At 33.8% G+C, this 19460-nt stretch overlaps 2 protein-coding genes across 6 annotated transcripts; one reads left to right on the forward strand and one right to left on the reverse strand.

Moving 5' to 3' along the window:
- Nucleotides 1-5192: 5192 nt before the first annotated feature.
- LOC140959685 (uncharacterized) lies at nucleotides 5193-17653 on the forward strand. 5 transcript variants are annotated; one of them, XM_073417643.1, is made up of 10 exons: nucleotides 5193-5399; nucleotides 5506-5545; nucleotides 5732-5829; nucleotides 6437-6546; nucleotides 6615-6851; nucleotides 6948-7093; nucleotides 7324-7360; nucleotides 7434-7536; nucleotides 8036-8290; nucleotides 10604-17653. In XM_073417643.1, exons 2-9 carry the CDS (start codon nucleotides 5520-5522, stop codon nucleotides 8149-8151), a joined length of 873 nt encoding a protein of 290 aa, XP_073273744.1. In that variant the 5' UTR covers nucleotides 5193-5399; nucleotides 5506-5519; the 3' UTR covers nucleotides 8152-8290; nucleotides 10604-17653. The 5 variants fall into 5 exon arrangements, with proteins under 5 accessions (XP_073273744.1, XP_073273742.1, XP_073273743.1 ...); XM_073417641.1 differs by having other exon boundaries at nucleotides 6639-7093; XM_073417642.1 differs by having other exon boundaries at nucleotides 6648-7093.
- On the reverse strand, nucleotides 17494-18490 carry LOC140959687 (auxin-repressed 12.5 kDa protein-like). Its single transcript, XM_073417644.1, has 3 exons — nucleotides 18224-18490; nucleotides 17896-18121; nucleotides 17494-17754 (listed from the first exon to the last, which is right to left on the reverse strand). Exons 1-3 carry the CDS (start codon nucleotides 18330-18332, stop codon nucleotides 17718-17720), a joined length of 372 nt encoding a protein of 123 aa, XP_073273745.1. The 5' UTR covers nucleotides 18333-18490; the 3' UTR covers nucleotides 17494-17717.
- Between the last annotated feature and the right edge of the window lie 970 nt (nucleotides 18491-19460).

Below are 19460 nucleotides of genomic sequence, written 5' to 3' on the forward strand. Positions count from 1 at the left end.
ATATATAAACAATAAATAAATAACAGTAAAATAAATATTATTACTTTTGTTACCTTTTTCTTCTGTTCGGAGCTTGGAAAAATATGGAGGACTTTTAGAGCTTCGTGCTGATAACATGTTGTGAAAAAGTAAAAATTTACGGTAAAAATCTCAAACTCTTAAAATTATCACACTACACACTTTATAATATTTTTCTCTCAACTCAATTGTGAATTTCTTCACAAATGAGAGATCTATTTATAGAAAATTTTTACAAATAATCCAAAAATAAAATACATCATTAACTACATCATCACACACTAATTTTCAACATTCAACACCTAATTTTACCTAATTTTCAACATTCAACATTCACATTTTCAACACAAATATTTTTCACATTTTTAAATAATTTTTCAACAAATACAAACTAGTGTATAGAATTTTACCTTGGGTTATGGCTGGTAATTTGGCTTGTATAGGTAATATAATATATATTGTTCTAATTTGTTTTTACCTAAATTATCTTTGTCTCGTTCAATAAATAAAGTAGTAAAACAAATTGTTGGGTTAAATTTAGTCATATATTCCTAGAATATTATCATGTACAACTTTTAAAAAAATTATTTTGCAAATAGTTTTTTCCGCTTAGTTTAAATCTTTTAGTTCAAACTAGGGACGATATTTTTCTCTGGGAGAAAATCTGAAATAGGACGAGGTTTGAGGATATTTCAAATTTCTGAAGCAAATCAGGGACGAGTATGAGAATGTTATTATCATCCTCATCCCCGTCTCCAAATTCGTCCTGAAATCCCCGATAATATTATCGTTTCTAGTTATAATAATGATGATGAATTTTTCTAATAATTAACAAAAAAGAAAACTCAAATTCATAACATTCAAAGTTCGTTCATGATCTAACTCGTTACATCATGATAATTATGTGGTTTCATCTTTTTGTTTACTAAAATCATGAATTGCAAAAATTTGTATTGTTTAAGTAATATTAGTATTTGTAGATGTTTTTAGATTATTGTATAAATATTCATTAAGTAAATTTGAAAACCTTTTTTATTATTTCAACCGATATTTGAAGTGGTGATAGGGATAATAATTTAATTTGAGTCAAGTTGAGGATGATGATAAGAAATCCAACACACCTCGTTACCATTTCTAGATTATTTGAAGCCAGGATGAGGACTAAGAAGAAAATTTAATGTCAGCGAAATCGAAATGAGAATTTTAAGATCAATCAGATAGAACTAGATATGTTAATCCGATGAGACTTAATCCATGAGGGGATTAAATGATGAATCCTGATTAGAAAAACTTTCCAATCCCCGCACTCTGCACTGCCCATCCCAATTTTATCACTAGTCCAAACATTGTTGTTTTTTTTTAAAATAAATAAATATATCGAACAAAGCTATTTTAATTAGATAAGTACTTATTAATTTTAACATATATAAATTTTTCTTAGATATATGGGAAGGTCTTTCAAAAATATTTTTACATAGAAAAAAACAATCTCATAGCAAATTTTGTGATAATAAATAAAAGGTGTTTTTTTTTTATGTCAATAGCATTATTTTTCACCATAGATATAGACCGTGTTGTCTATCTCACGAACATAGATCCGACCTACTCATTTATTATTAATTTGGATGGTTAAATTTTCCCAAATTCTAACCATTATTTTATTTTTATTTTTTTAAAAATGTTTTAAAACCTATTTCTCCATCCAAACTCCAAACACATTATTTATGGGCAAAAACTTGTGTGAGACGATCTCACGGGTCTTATTTTGTGAGACAGATCTCTTATTTGTGTCATCCATGAAAAAATATTACTTTTTATGGTAAGAGTATTACTTTTTATTGTGAATATTGGTAGGGTTGACCCGTCTCACAGATAAAGATTCGTGAGACCGTATCACAAAAAACTTACTCTTATTTATGATCTGAAATTGCTTCATATGTAAAGAAATCAATGCTTAAAGATGGGTTTGAAAAAAGATAATCAACAATAGAAAACAAGACTCGAGATGATTTCCAAAACCATCAACATCGACCGGAGCCAATTACAACTTTTTGTACCCAATGTTTTCCCCAAAGTTGATTATTAAAATTACATTATCCGAACTACGAATTTCTCAAAACAAAAGAAGCCCACAAGAATTTGCATGCTTATAAATTTACTACGTTTTTTATTCCAAATCCCAACCGGCTAAGATCGTTCTCTTTCAAAAATGGCTTCCATTGTCCTTCTCTTGTCTGAGCTTCTCCGCCACGAAAACCTAGAGACCCTTATGTCGTCATCATTCGATCACTCCACCGCCACGAAAAGTTCGGCCGACAAGTCGTCTGACGTTGGATGTTTGCCTCAGTGTTGCAAGAACAATGCCCTGCAGGATAATGAATTTCAAGAAGAGCTGCCCAGGGTCTCCGTAGGATACTTGGTTTGGCCTTGAGTTGTCTTGATTAAGATCATATGGTGAATAATCTCATTACAATCATATGTATATAACTTTACAATATAATACATTGTTTTTATATGTGCGATATTTGTGTATTTTTTAAAAAGTAAAATACATATAAATATATTATAGTTGGATGTATCAAATATATATAAAAAATGCTCTGTACCGATAATAATGATATATGTAGTAATTAAAAACTTTTGATGATTGGAAATGCTAGATATTATGATATGATAATATTTATACTCATATCAAACATCATATATTTTAGAGTAGGTATCTTGTAAGATCACATATTTTTATTCATAAGACGGGTCAACCATGCATATAATTACAATAAAAAGTAATATTTTTTTGTATAAAAAGTAATTTTTTTTATGGATGACCCAAATAAAATATTAATCTCACAAAATTGAATCGTGAGACCGCCTCACATGAGTTTTTGTATATATTTTAACACACGATATTAATTATCTATATATCTCAACTATTTATCAATCTTGTAATTATCATATCTCACACATCAAACGGTATCATATATTATAGTACGCTAGGATTTATTTGGTTTCCAATCAATATGAGAAAAAAATAATTTTAACTGGTATTATTTAATATCTAGTCTAGGTGAAAAATGATGCCGAAGTTGTATGTAATATCTTGCCTGCTATAATCTTTTGCAACCTCTAATGTAAAAAATCGATATCTGCTACATTTCTACTTGTAATATAATTTGTAAATATTGCAGTGAAAAGCCATGCCTTTGGGCTGTGTTTCCGGTCCTTTTGAATTAGCGGGCTTTAGTATTCGGCCCCAATTCACGGCCCAACATAAAAGGGCGAGGCTCAATTCTATGCTATTTGAGGGAGGCCCAATATCCCACAGAGCACTAATGGTCATTTGTTAAATGTATGACCAAAAATAAGCTTTTATTATCAAATGCCCTACTAGTTATTTTCTTGACATATTTATGTATTCTAAAACTTTTTAACAAGCAAACTAACTTAATGTAATTTTATTTTATTTTTATTGAATTGATTGTAAACGTATTTTTTTTATGACATGAGAACCTACATTCGCTACCTTTTGTGTTTATTGGATATAGTCCAGACTAATATAGTAGCTTATAAACCACGCTAAATATGGTAAACTACTCTAGACAAGTCACGTACAACATCCTGGCTCGAGAAATTGTTGGTAAGAGGAATCGAACTTCTGATAATTGATCAAATATTTACATATTCCATCAACTTAAATACTTGTTAGAAGCGTATAATTTCTTTTTTAATACAATGGATTGTGAAGCCATGACCATGTTCTTTTTTCTATTAGACCAAATCCATGAGTCTTGGTTAGTCTTTAAGGGGGTATTGATATTATTTTAATTCCACCAATAATTATAATAGCATGATTCATGAACACAAAATTGTAGAGCTTACACATATATAAAAGGTGTCAAATTTGTAGAGAATTTAAAAAATTGTCTGTCACACAGTGCAACAACCAACCTACCAAATATTACATCACCTTAAAATCAAATTATATTTGTAAATTCAGATTTATTACATCTTCTTGATTGTCATTATCCTTTAGACAAAAACTTGTGTGAGACGGTCTAACGGATCGTATTTTGTGAGACAGATCTCTTATTTGGGTCATCTATGAAAAAATATTACTTTTTATGTTAAGAGTATTACTTTTTATTGTGAATATCGTTAGGGTTGACCCGTCTCACAAATACATATTCGTGAGACCGTCTCACAAGAGACTTACTCCTATCTTTATTGACATAATTCATTCCCAACCGTGGATATTATTATTATTATTATTATAAAATCCTCAAATTTACAAATTTTATTTAAAAAAACGTCAGAAAATAAATAATAATTCATTTTTCAAAAATAAAAATAAAAATTTGTGTTGTTTGCTTTGCATTGACGGACATATGTGGTTGAAATCTCCCATTTTTATTCATTTTTTTAGGGTTGAAATCTTCCATTTTTAGTTGAAAACAATTGACCTTTTCTGTTAAAAAGCCCAACGCTACGCAAAAGCTTCTCGTTTAATTCCAATGGAAAACACCAAAACAAAGTCACACCAACTTTGGTAGAGGTCAATCCATGGCAATATATAGAAGAAACAAATGTAAAAACATTTTAATTTTTAGTCCACCATCAAAATATTTGAAAATTAAAAGTCAATTTCATAATTTTAATCTAATATTATTATTATTATTTAAGTGTGTAAGTGAAATTGTGAATATCCTCTTGATAATAATTATAAATTTAATAACATGACATCAAATCTTAATTCAATAATAATACGAACGTAATTAAAATCATATTTCATAACCAATTTCTATTGAAACTACAACATGTACAACCTCTGATCCGTTAATTCTCAGAGCTTGCTTGATTCTGTTATGGAATTTGTGGGAAAACAATTCTCAAATAAACCGTATATTTGATTTTGTTTTGGAAATTTTTTTAAAGTAAATAACAAATCATTAACATGGTATCAGAGTTCGGGTTCGACTGTTATGTGTTATATTGTTCATAGTTGGACCACTCGTTATGCTCACAGTTGGCCACTTGTAAACTTCACGTACCAATTGTTTATTTGTAAGAGGAATGTGTTATAAAATCTCCTAAAATTGTATATATGAACAATCCTCCATCTTTGGACTATCTTTTGAAGTCATAGCCACTCTTTTTATCTGTGTAAATTGGGGGATGATTTTTAAGGTGAAAAATTTGTACTTTGTTGGGGTAGTTAAGTTTAATTAATGAGTGGGGAGAGGTGTAAGTTGGTTCCCCAGTTTTATTTTGCATGGCAACTTCCTTCGCGCAAGCACCGCCACAGCGTCGCCTCCGTGCCCTCGCCCACTACCTTTTCCTTGCTCTCTGAGCTACATCGCTTCGATTTCTGCTGAATAATCCAACAGGTTTTTATTTTAGTTCCGATTCTTGCTCCCATTTTTTCCCTTTTTCAGGAATCAAGAGTTTCTCATTTTCATTTCGTTTTTTTATTTCGCCATTGTTTTTGTGAAGTTTGGATTTGTGTCATGGAGGACTGGGATGCTCAGAAGATGTGAGTTTTGTTCGTGTTTCAAATTTTGTTACTTCGTCTTCAAGAAATTCTTGCTTTTCTGGAGCTTTTTTCTTTTCTTTTCTTTTTTTTTAAAAAAAAAAATTTATATTTTTTATTTTTTATTTTTTTATATAATGGATTTAGGGCTCGTGGATGTTTATTCTTGTTTGATTTTGGATTTTGTAGGCTTGACAAATACATTCATGATTACATGATCAGGAATAACATGCATGATGCTGCCAATATCTTTGCCGAAGAGGCAAATGTCTGTCGCAGGCCTGTTGGTATATACACCCTTTTTTGGCCCACCTATTCTGCAATTTCTTTAAATTCTACATTAGAAATTTTCGGTTTTTTTATAATTAACATTTGATATGTCTACTCTATTTATGCGAGAAGATTTCATTCTGCAGCATTCTTCATTTATTGATTCTTTTTTTGGGAAGTTTCTTGATTGACGTGTGGACTTTTATGGATTTTTCTTTTGTTGTTGATGACTTAACGATTAGATTCAATTGTAGAATATTTTCCTAGGAAAAAATTGAAATTATCGAGAATGATTAGGACTCGCTAATTTTTCTGATGCATTTCGAGTCATTTTCAGTGAATGCTGCCATGTGGTTTCTGATAATGGATTTCACTCGTGCAAAATAAGCGATGAGGACTAATGCTAATATTTTCTTGCAAAATTTGCTTAATGGCATATTTCGGAGTTATTTTAAATTGATTCTTCCGTTCGATTTCTGGTCACCGTTTCAAAATTCTTTCAATGAATGGTGCTTCGAAAACTAATGTATTGAGGTGTATAGCTGTGACTTATTTCACGATTTGTTTCCTAAGTTAATGGCATTGAATACTGAGTGAACTTTCAATTTTTCTTGGTTTTTTCAGCTATCAATTCAGAGGAAGGATTTCTGGCGGAATGGTGGTCCTTATTTTGGGATGTACACTCTGATATACTTTCAAAGCATCCTACGACAACAGAAGGCTATGCATTCAAGGTTTTAACAAAAAGACTTCGTAAAATTCAGTGTATCTATTGTTTTATGCTTACCCGATTGTGCTTCAGGACTCCATTCCATTTAATTACCAGGCTACTCAGAATGCAGGAAATTGCTCACAAAAAATTCTTCTGGAAATGGAAAGGATAGATATGAATGATATGTCTCAGAATATCAGTGCAGCAATGGGAATGCTAGGACTTCCTAATCAGCCACAAACCGTCCATTTAACAGCAATGCCAAGTCCAGATATGGAGAATCTTCACCAAATTACTCCTCCAATGACAATGCCAAGGCCAGATATGGTGAATTTTCTGCAAAGTGCTCTTCCAATAACAATGCAGAGGCCAGAATTGAACCCATACTGTTTAGGATCACCTTTTTTGGACTTTGACATGCAGAAAGGGGACTTTTTAACGAACTTGGTAGCTGCAAATATACATGAGCAAGAGCACCTTATGTTTCCTGAAAGGGGCCTGGATTTTAATTCACAGCTTCTCAATGTTGATCAATTAGCTCGAATGCTTCCTTCTTCTAGCAAGTACAGGTCATTTTTGAGTTTTACACCTGCCCCCGGATTTTTATGTTTTTCTTGTCAATGAACTAGGGACATGCTATTGATTTATTTGGAATTGATCTTTATAATTCTTTTTCATCTCTGTTTACCCTGGCTTGTTCTTAGTTTTTCTGCCTGGAAGTCAAGGTAATCTTTTATTTTTGACATCCGGCAGTAGCAGTATGCTGATATCTTCCTGACTCTGCCATCCTATGCTGCAGCTATCCGCTGGAGATGGTTCCTCAGAAGCCTTTTGGAGTACGTTCTACATATATGCAATCATTGATGTCAGATTGTAGAAACAAAAATGAGTATGGTAATTGTCTTGCAGAATGGTGGATTTGTCACAAATTTTCCCGGATCTATCGCTGCACAGCCAATACATCACGGAGAATCAAATCTTATACAACCTAAAGCTGAACCTTCTGATTCTGGTTTGTTTATTACTGATCCTTTGTTCCTCCTGTATATTTCTTAATGGCCAGTATATTGATTTTTATTTCCATTCATGGGTATTATATGGTTGTTTATTTAGTTTTTACGTTTAAAGCCTTCCATATTTTTGACTCACGTGAAACTTATGGGCAGATTCTTGAAGCACAAGTAAACATTGTAGAAGTCCTGAAGCAGTCTGGAATTTATATGGTGCCTTTCTTAAAAATAAAAAATCAACTTTTGGGGAACTGTCTACATGTTGCCTTTAAAAATGTTGCAAATAAAGGAATTTGCTTATAGCCTCATGGTTGTAATATAATACTTGTGATTCTTGAGAAGAATGTCAAAGTTAAATGGAATAAACATTGCATTTTTTACAGTAAGGATGTGCCGCAAACATTTTACAGCTATAGATACTTTTTACGTGTTTGTCACACATTATTATCGAACTATGATTGCTCTAGGAAACTGATATAGTTTTCTTCTAATATGGATTAGAATTTGTCGGTCAATGCGTGACAAAAGGCCATTGCTGCTGCCTGGAACTGGACTCTTCAACAAGTTCTAACTCAGCAAGTTCTGATCCATCTCCTGAATTCAAAAACCTATTCTGAAACGTGAAACTTAATGAGTTGCCAATATTCTCTCGAGCATCATGTGAAGGAACATCTATTGATGTAGAGAAAGCTTGCAGTCTTTACATGGAGAAGTACTTTGTCGTGTAGTGGTGTGCGAAAAAATAAATGGACATCAGTAAGAATCAACAATTTCTGACTCATCTTTTAGCCGAAACTTCGTGATTTCATTTACGTTTTTAGTGCTAAAAATAATTGCATCATATTTTTTTCTGGAACTCTACTAAGTTATCTTATAATTAAAGTAAAGTGGGGCTTGGATTTATTGTTCAAAAGCTGAAATGTGCCCAGTTTGGATAAGTGCAGTGCATTTATAGTAACATGGGAAAAAGAGAACAATTACATGTTACAGTAATTTGTTCACGAACTTGGGCATCTAGAGGAATGGTAAAATTTTGACACAGAAACACACCTGCAGTGCAGAGTTCATTGATTGAATGCAAATATGTGGTTGTACTGCCGGATTGACTTGGAGTATTTAGCGACCGTAAAAATCAAGACATTCATAGCATTTGAACATGGTAACCATAATTTAATTGTTAGCTGACTTTTATGCCTATATCACCCATCGTGATATTAATTGTATGTTCTCCGTTATGTCAATTAGTGCTATACTAATAGGAACGACAACATTAAGATATTATATGTCCATGCAAGTGTCATGATAGATTTCAATAGCTGCTACTGTAAAGTTAACAAGAGAATACGAAGTGTTGGGTATGAAAGAGGGAAAAGTCGACCGAGTCAATATGCAGAAAGATTTCATATGACTAAGTAAATGTCTTACGCATCTTCGACAATGTAGGAAAACCCGGTTTAGTTCAACCTACCCTGAGGTCATTATCAACTGGGTAGATTCAATGGCTACCATTATCTCAATTTTTTTTTTTTTTTTTTTATCTATTTGGGGTCAAGCATAGATGCCACATATTTGGACTAGTGATGATGATTGGATTTGAGGTGGGGGTAATGCCCTCGCAATAGGGTCTCATTGACTGGATAACGGTGACAAGTTGCATAGAAATTTGATCTTAACATTATTTAGCATTAATTGTGCCTAATACACAATAATGTAGGAAAAACATTGCAAAAACATAACATAAAGATCCAAAACTGATAACTATCAACTTGATCGCAATTGTATGATTTAAATATTTAGAAGGTAAGGCAACGCCCATTTGCAATGAAATATAAAATGTGGCTAGATTTTGCAACCTTAAATCTAGACTGAGTTATAACTACCATATTAAACGCTATGACTTAATAGCGATTGCATAATTTAAATATTTAGAAGGTAAGGCAACACCCATTTGCAAATATAGGCTATCACAAAATCTGTTTTTAAAATATGACCTTCATTTGACAAAAACGCATAATGCAACCCATTTTAAAATGTTATTTTAACATACGGATGTCTTTTTTTTTTAGAATTTTTTTTGTACCAGGTTATTTTCCCAAATAACATGCAACACAAGCACCACATTATGCAGTCACAAAGTACGGAAGAGCGATTACCACTTACACTAACAAAATAACCCTTATACCAACTCAATTGCTTCATAATCAGCTATAATTAAACTTATTACCTTAGCTCTATAATCATTTTAGGATCTAGTACTTGATACAGGAAAAATGTGGCACCTCAAATTTATTAAAACATATAATGGTTGTAAAAATGGAGGAAGTTACGGTCAATGAACTCACAGTGTGTTTCGTTCTTGTAAATGTTAAATTTTGATTGTTGAGTCAAATATGCTACCATACATGATAATAATGAAAATTACTGCTCATGTAGACTCAACTTGTAGGTTTTGGGGGAGATGAGAATTCGAAACAAACAGATTATAATTATATTGCCACATATTCTTAGCAAAAACCCATGTTCTTGGAAATAAAAGACGAAAAAAGGAAAAACGAATAGCACTTATAGAACTGTCAACTTTAGTCCCTTGCTTTAAGGTGTTCTGCACTTTGCTTTATATGCATCACAGCAGCGTCAAATATTTATCCAAAAGTAAAAAAAATCATTTGACATTTCAAACTTATGTCAGGACAAATCGGTATCACCTTTTGTCCGATTTTTTTTGTTAAAATAGGTCAATAGGTAGCCTTATTCTTTACATTGGAAAATAAATGATGCTAGCGAGAGGCGTGTGACCAAAGAGAAATGGCCTCTAAAATGTGGAAAAAGAACTGCAACTTTCGTTATCTGGTCTTTTCAAATGTGAACACGAACGCATATCATATCTAAGAGTTCATGCATGCGAATAGTCATTCATCGTATATACGTATGCATGCAAGCAATTAATAATTAAATATTTAGATTCCTTTTATGCTTTCCCTGACTGCATTAGATTCTCTCTGTATTCATTTTGTGGCAAAAGATTAATTTGTTACATCTGCTTAGCTACATTTATCTTTATTGTTTCAGTTCCAGAGAGGAAATAATGCATAATGGGGAAACTTTTGGGTAAGAATGATGAGTCCTCTTTCGCAAATGAAGAAGTTTCAGATTGCATTTGCTATTCTTTTGGCGTTTCACCATGAAATTCATTTTAAGGCGGATTTCAGCAGGAAGGCAAGTTTTACCATTTACTTCTTTAATTTAGTATACAGCTTCTGTCATTGCTGGGGTATATTACACGAGAGAAAAATGATAATTGTAAACCAATTAAATAATTGGAAATATTTCATTGACAATTTGTTCTCATATTTGAACTATATTAATCCTTTGAAACTCTTGATTGATTGAGTAAAAAGTACGTGTGTGTTTTCTTGGACAATATTGCATAGTCAGAGCACTTTTTGTCATGGCCCTGAGGTGCTAGAGCACACATGGATGCCCATACAGACATGCATGTATTTTTGTCAGATTACCTTCAATTTCTCAAGGGTCATTTACATTTAATCACAGAGATTTAATTCACAGCTACTACTTTGCACAATCGTTCTAAGAAGAATGTTTGCTGATATGCGATGTAGTCAACATGCTGAACATTTTCAAAAAAAATTCAAACATTCACCTGTGATTTTGTTGTATCCTCTTAAAGCTCGCCCAATTGGCTGCTATTTATGCCGTAATCTGAAAATTTTGTCTACTTTTTACTTTCTAAGTGAGCAAAGATAAGTCGGAGATCTTATGATTGACAAAATTTTATTGGGCATTGTAAAATGTAAATGTTCATTTGTCATCATGTGGTAGACCCTAGGCTCCTCGCATTTGACATGATTCTTTTTCCTATTTTTTTTTATTTGAGATTCCAATTTAGAAGTTCTTTCTTATTAATATTCTTCTAGCAGTAGACTAGCTAGATAAGTCTCAAGGTATATTAATTGTTACAGTAAGTATGTTAAAGGAAATCACTTTTCAATATTGTTGGACATGCTGGACACGTGATGTCACATATTGGTTCTCTAGTTTTGTGATAGTAATGATGAGATCAGATTGTGGAATGCCACCCAATCTTCTTGCGCTCACTTTTATGGTCATTTAGGAACTTTCTGAACTTATGTGGTAGAGGGTGAGAAATGAGCAAATTTTTCTGTTTGCTGTTATGTTGCTCTGTTGTACTTTTCTTATGTCCCATTATACTTTGTCAAAATTGTTTAGTCCTTTTTTTATTGCTCTTGCGTCATTATAGAGTAATTCCTCAAGTTTTTAATTGATAGACACAGAGAAGACATGCACCATCGTCTACCTGTCTGAGGTAGACTGAATGCCTGATGTATTAAGATGCTACCTTATTCTTGGATTTGTAAATTATTCTGTTTTTCACGATCAAATTCCCAAGGAAATGCCAATCATTTATGCTCAATGTTCTCGGTTTTAAGTGGGAAGTAACTTGCTTCTCTTAGTGAAGCCAGTATATGCATTTGGTCAAACTTCATGGTGGAATATACGTGCATGAGTTGCACTCTTGTGTGTTCGTACATTTGCTTATAACACGTTCCATCTCATGCATTCTCTAGACTAGGTTGTTGATTCTGTAGAAAATGCCGGAATAATGCTTTTTATTGTTTATAAAAGAGAAATTACAGACTCTTTATAGATATAATACAACCTATGAATAAGGAAGAAAAACATAAATTAGGCAATGTAAATATACAACTATGCAATCCCTATAATTACAAATATCATCTCCTATAAATCCGGAATGTGATTTGACTTGATTTCATCATGATTTTCAACACTTCCCCTCAAGTTGGTAGGAAGATGTTGTTCGTTATCAAACTGCTTCTTTGATAGACCTTTTGTAAGAATATCTGCTACTTGTTAAGATGTATGAATGTATGGCATGATGATGAGTCCATTTTTTATTTTTTCCTTGATAAAATGTTTGTAGACTTCAAACATGCTTAGTTTTATCACGGAGGACCTAGTTGTGTGCAATTTCAATCACGGCTTTGTTATCACAAAACAACTTCATGGGCAAGGGAATAGCTCTTCAAAGAACTGGTTGATCCATAAAAATTCACAAATACCATTTACGACTGCTCTAAACTTCACTTCAGCACTACTTCTGCCCGCCATATTTTCTTTTTTACTACTTCAAGTTACAAGATTTCCCCCAACAAACTTACAATATCCCGAAGTTGATTTTCTATCTCTCACAATCCTTGCCCAATCTACATCAGTAAACACATCAACTTGGAGATGTTCCCTTTTTTCATACATTATTATTTTTCCTGGTGTCCTCCCTTTAAGTATCTTAATATTCTGTATACAACATCAAAATTTTCTCAATTAGGTGAGTACATGAATTGACTTACCATACTCACAGCAAATGTTTAAATCAACCTCCCAACTAAGTGTTGGTATCTTTCTTTGTCAATTATTTCTTCGAGATTAACAAGCTAAAACTTCACATTTGGTTCTATGGGGTTTTCCAGTTTCCCCCAACAAATCAAGAACGTACTTTCTTTGAGAAACAAAAATACCTCTCTTGAATCTTGCAAATTTCATTCCAAGAAAGTATTTCAAAGGACCCGAGTCCTTGATTTCAAATTCACAAGCTAAGGCCTTTTTTAATCTGTCAAGTTCAACGACGTCATCTCCGGTCAAAACGACATAATCCTCATAAACTATCAACACTGTCACTTTCCCTTCTCTTGAGTGTTTGAAGAACATTGTATGATCAGCTACACTTTGTACATATGCTTGAAACATGACAACATTTCCAAACCTAGTAAACCCCAGCCCCTAGGAGATCGTTTAAGGCCATATAATGACTTCTTTAATTGGCCTACCTTTTGTTTTTCAATTTTTTCTTCAATCCCGGTGGTATGTACATATAAAATTCTTCTACAATATCACCATTTAAAAATGCATTTTTTACATCTAAATGTTGCAACAACCAGTTGAGATGAATAGCAAGTTAAAAATGTACTCGAATGGTTTATCTTTGTGTCAGGTCCAAAGGTTTCTTGGTAGTCAATTCCATGAGTTTGTGTGAATCCTTTGGCAACTAACCTCACCTTGTATCTCTCAATGGTCCCGTCCCAGCAGGTCTACATTTGATTGTGAAAAGCCATTTACACCCTTCTGTCTTCTTCTCCTTAGGTAGATCAACAATGGTTTTATTTTTCTGAAGAGATTTCATTTCTTCATACATTGTTGACTTCCAATCCAAGTGTCCTAGTACGTCCTGTGTGGTCCTAGGTACAAACAGGTGAGAAACATTTGTCGTGAAGACTTTGTATTTTTCTGAAAGTCTATGGTAGGACAGATGTTTGGCGGTAAGGATATTGGGACAATTTCTAACTCCTTTACGAAGGGTCATTGGAACATCAAGATCGCTAAAAGATGAGGGATAAGAGTTTAGAGGGAGATTATCAGAAATTGGAGAACTAGGTGATGATGATTGACCATGCTCAAGATCAACTGGAAGATTCTCCATGCCGGAATTTAGTCTAAAGTGAACACATAGCTCAATGGACACGGGTGGTAATGTTTCTCCTCTTTTATGTGATGCAACGTTATTTGGCCTAGATATGTTAGAATTTCATGTAATTTCGCTAGTCAAAATATTCATTTCCTGGTTTGTTTCAGGAACAAAAACTATGAGTTTTGGTTCTTTTTGTTGCCAAAAACTATCTTCACCCAAACTCTCACCCTGAAGAGAGGTTTTGGTATAGAAAGGAGTTGTCTCCAGAAATTGAATATTCATATTTCATACCATCGTGGATTTTTTTTGTGATGGGATTGAACACTTATAATTTTTGTTAGGATCATATCCCAACAAATACATTTTTCAGCTCTTGGATCAAACTTTGAACGAAGATGAGATAGAATATGTACAAACACCGTGCCACCAAAAGTTTTATAGGAAGATTATTGATAAGGCATGTTTTCGGAAAATTTTTTTTTGGAAGGGTTTGTAACGGAGTTTCATAGTTCAAAATCATAGCAAATTGTCAAGATTGCATCTCCCCAAAGATAATTATGGACACTCATATGAAGCATAAGAGCCCTGGCTACTTCAAGCAAATGCCTATTTTTAAGCTCGGATTTTTTTTTTTCTGAGGTGTATCCATACAAGTTGATTGATGTATACCTACGTTCGGAAATTTTATTTTGCTGAGGTGTATCCCTTCAAGTGTCTCGAATCTATGATCCAAGATGCAGATAAAGAAGAAGAGTATGCAGACAAAGTTCGACCTGTTTGAGTCACCGATGCTACAAGGATACCAGGGATAGATGGAGTAGATTTCAGCAGCTTTAGTAGTTGCTCTATCTGTTCTTCAATCAAAGTTGGATTCCCGGCAGAATGAGCTTTCGCTGGGACACTATTCAAATCATTATGTTTGTGATTTTTCCACTCCTTAGGTTTCCAATCAGTGGGTTTCCGTGCAATTTTCAACAGGTTTCGTGAGAATGCCGAGGTTTTCACAAACATTGCACCAGATCTTTGGTTTGTCATTTTGATGACGCTGATTATTAGGTGTAAGATAGGCAGCCGCGGCATTCCCATTAATGTTGAATTTCCAACTGGTTCAGCAGTTATTTTATTGCTAAGCATGACATTTCTTCTGCTTTCTTCACGTCGAACTTCAGAAAAATCTTCGCTGAGGGAAGGAAGGGGATGACGACCTAAAATCCTACCTCGAATTTCATCAAATTCGATGTTAAGTCCAGCCAAAAATCTGAAACTTCCCCGAACTTCATCAAATTCGACAACTCCAGCCAAAAATCTGAAAATTCTCGAGTTCTCCTCCTCCTTAAAGCGGTTACAATCATCCGTGTTCTTCCACTCATAGTCATCATTGATTAAGTAAAGATCCTGCCATATGCCTTTGAGAATATTGAAATATGTAGTGGTAGAATTCTTACCTTCGCGTACTTCCCTAGTTTGAGTTGTAATTCTTATGTTTGCGAGTGATTTTCAAGATCTTAAAACATCAAGATGACATTAACCCAAAGATCTTTGGTTGTTGGATAGCACATTTAATTTGCACTTATTTCCTCCTCCATAGAATTCACCAACCATACCACTATCGTGGAATTTTCAGCATCCCAAACTGCATGAGAGGCATTGGTGATTTTTGGCTCTGCAATGTCACTGGTTAAATACCCGATCTTCCCTCTCCCTCTAATATACATTCTTACTGACTGGGACCATCGGAGAAATTTGATCCCATTGAATCGAATTGTAGTTATTTGGACAGAGTGAGAGTGATTCAGTTGGAAGTTTGGAAGTAATAGGTTCGGCACCAGTAGTAGATTTTTCAGACATGGTTAGACTGGAATAACAGAAGGGGCAAATATAGACTCTTTATAGATACAATACAACCTATGAATAAGGCAACATAAATGTACAGCTAGCAATCCCTGTAATTACAAATATCATCTCCTACAAATCTGGAATGTGATTTGCCTTGATTTGATTGCGATTCTCAACAATTCTGATTAGGTACTTGGTGCATCCATGCAGTGTTACTGTTTGTTTTTCTACCGACTCTTTGATGTTTTGTATGTCGAATCATGTTTTTTCTGTTACTTTTAACAATGTTTATTCATTCATGAGGCACATAGAATCTGAGAAGGTGAATGGCATAGTTTGCATATTTGTAATATCACTGAACATCATCTGGATGAAAACTAAAAGTTTCACCGTCTCTGAAGTCAATTGCTAGCACTTGGGGGACAGAACACTTGGAGAAATCAAGCATGACGGTATAATTACTGCTTTGACAAAATCTGTCAAGGCTGATATCATTTCCTCAGTTAAAGACGATAAGTTTGAAATCTTCAATTCTTTTTCCGAATGTAAGTCACAGTACAGCCTCAGCAGCTGCATGCAACCAATATGTTCATACCATTTTTTGGTGAGAATTGTCTTAAAATAGCATGTAAATGATACAAGAGCCAAGCTGAGCAGTGATGCTTTTGTTGTACCAATGAAACTCTCTTCGTAGATTTTGGCCAAAATGAGGGTCAAAGTTTACTCTGATTAATATGCAGAATCAAAATTCATCCAAGTAAGAAAAAGAGAACTTAGATTTTGCGTTGATCACATCTGTATTCATGCACTGGCTAGATGTCGTTCTTAGGTTTGGACCAAAAGCGGAGTTGTTTAGGCTATGAATTAAACTAGAAAATTATGTTTCGTTTGGCTTTTTTATTTTTCTTTTTTTTGAGGAATTTCGTTTGGCATGTTGAACCTGTACGTATATTTGGCAAGTTGAGATGCTGACACGTGGAGTCCTGCTGACTTGTATCTCTCAAAACTATACATATATATATAAATAAAGACCAAAACAAAACAAAAAAGAGAAACTGAGGCAGAGACTGAGGAATTGGAATCAATGGGGTCAACGAGGAATTTAGTATTCCACGTCTCAATGGGCTACCCTTTGCCATACATATCTTCAAGAGTTTATTTCTTCAATTTCTCGACCCCCAACTCTTCACAGGTACGTCGATGTCTCTTTAAAATTAACATTTCGTGCACAAACAAGATCCGAAAAGATCAGTTATGTACGTAGAATGGTGCTGCTTTCTACATTATACTTATAGGATGTTAATTGGCGTCCGACTAATTAATAAGATGTAGATTAATTCATTTAACCAAAATATTCATCCCCACTAAATCATACTATTCATAAACAAACTTGATCAAGCAGATGATACTATGTTATTAAACTTGAACAACTAACACTAACGTATTTCAATATTAAACCAAAGTGTTTTTTTTTGTTACGCCTTTTTCTGATTTTTTCACCAATTTATATTAAATTATCTCAATAAATCTTGTTTAAAATTTTGAAACAAGGAACACTAAGTATTTAATAATTGAAAGGGATATGCATAATGATGTAGCGGAGGAATTGAAAGCGAGATATTCCCACTTGGACTTGATATACTCATAGAAACATACAACAAAGCAAACCGGTTGATCTGGACCGTCCACATTACACTTGACAAGAGGATAGCAACCCATTATTATAATTACATGACAAACCCGAAGTGAGATGAAATTCACACACACACACACACAGTATGTACGACATGACCATCCATCTTGACTCTTGCCTGCTCGAATAATTTAACGATATTTGTTCTTTGATTCACCACTGTAAAGCCTGAAACAATTATTTCATGTATGATCAGATCATCGAAATTATGGATAAATTTCTACTCATTTAACTTACTTATAATTTGGATTTTTTTTTAATCTCATTTATTTTGAAAATGGAGTAGGATCTCGAATTTCACTCAGTTACCAGTCATAGACAGTAGGGGAGTTGGGCTTCGGCCTGTCAAAGTAATCAGCCCCGACAGTCTTGGTAGCAAGATTGCTGCCGGGGTGGAAGACACTCCTCCACACGTTATCCCTTCGCGCCGCCGTCGGAGACGGAGCAGTCGGCGTTACTGGTGTCACCGGCGTCACAGGGCTGGCTGGCATCGACATAGATCTTGCATACTTGCTGCTGCCTTCTCCTCCACCATCTGAATAATCACCAAAAAAATCAAAACCAGCACGTCACATCCATACCATGTACTGCATGGATACAAAACACAGAAATAAAGTGGGCTACGGGCCGGGATTACCTTTGGTGTTCAAGGGCTTAGTGGTGAAGACTTTCTTGAGATGTTTGAGGCCACGTTCGGGCTGAGGCCCGGCTACGACGTCGTCCCAGAGGTGATCGAGTAACACCATTTTTCTATGCTCTTCTCAGTGACAATGGAGTTGGTTGTTTGCTATATAGAAAGATTGATTTGTTGCTGAAATATCTCCAAAAGTATTCAAAACAAATAAATAAAAACAAAAATTGATTTTGATATATCCAAGTCGTGAATTTCTATTTCCAGTACATAAATGAATGGAGAAGTTAAACTTGAACTTGAGGATCCGGGAGTGGACGATTGAAAAGAGAGGTGGAAGTAGAGGAAGTGTTGGTGTGGATAAGGATGAAGACTAAGTACTGCCCTAGGGTGTCGCTATAAATCGTGTTGGTTTCTTATTGGATCTGTTATTTTCTACATTTAAGTAAATTTTGACCCATTTATTGAGAACCATTTTCATTTTTTAAAACTAAAAATTATTATTATTATTTTATTTTCCAATATTTAATTAATGTTTTGATTTGTTTGAATTATTATATTATATGAATAATAATGGGAAATATGTTTTCTGGCTGGTTTGGGTGTCGAAAGCGATAATAACACAACAAGGTCATGACCCAGTTAGCTCATATTCCGAACTAGTCACTTCAAATCTATTGATACATTTGAAATTTATATAACAAATCCATCGATGCAAACACAACTTGATATTAGATTGTTGGGCAGATAGCTAGAGTGATGATTGTGGAGGAACATACAAGACTATGGACAAGATGAGCTAGAAATTCACTTAGTCGACCGTCGTCCATATTTGCACTATGATTTCAGATTTATATGTTAATGCATTTGAATGATTTTGTCTTATGTATCTCAATTAGTCGGTTTTTGACATGTATACAACTACAACACACAAGCTTCTGCTCAACTTACAACTACATCAAGATGGTCATTTTGTTACCCTTGAGTAGTTAGAAAAAAATAGTGATAGCTTAGATCGTGAAGATTAATGATATACAATCATAACCGTAAAACATCCGCTCGACTAAGTGGCAACCGAATAGAAAATTTAGGATGAGAGCTGTTCAAATTACTCATCATATGAAGACATTCTTGCTTACCCCGGAAATACAAAGGTCCACAACATTATTATTATAATTATAAATAGAAAATAAGCGAAGAAAGACAACTATATTCTTTAATTCAATTTTTTTTATAAAGTGAA

Source organism: Primulina huaijiensis, chromosome 15 (genome assembly GCF_012295235.1).
Source record: "Primulina huaijiensis isolate GDHJ02 chromosome 15, ASM1229523v2, whole genome shotgun sequence".
Lineage (NCBI taxonomy): Eukaryota > Viridiplantae > Streptophyta > Magnoliopsida > Lamiales > Gesneriaceae > Primulina > Primulina huaijiensis.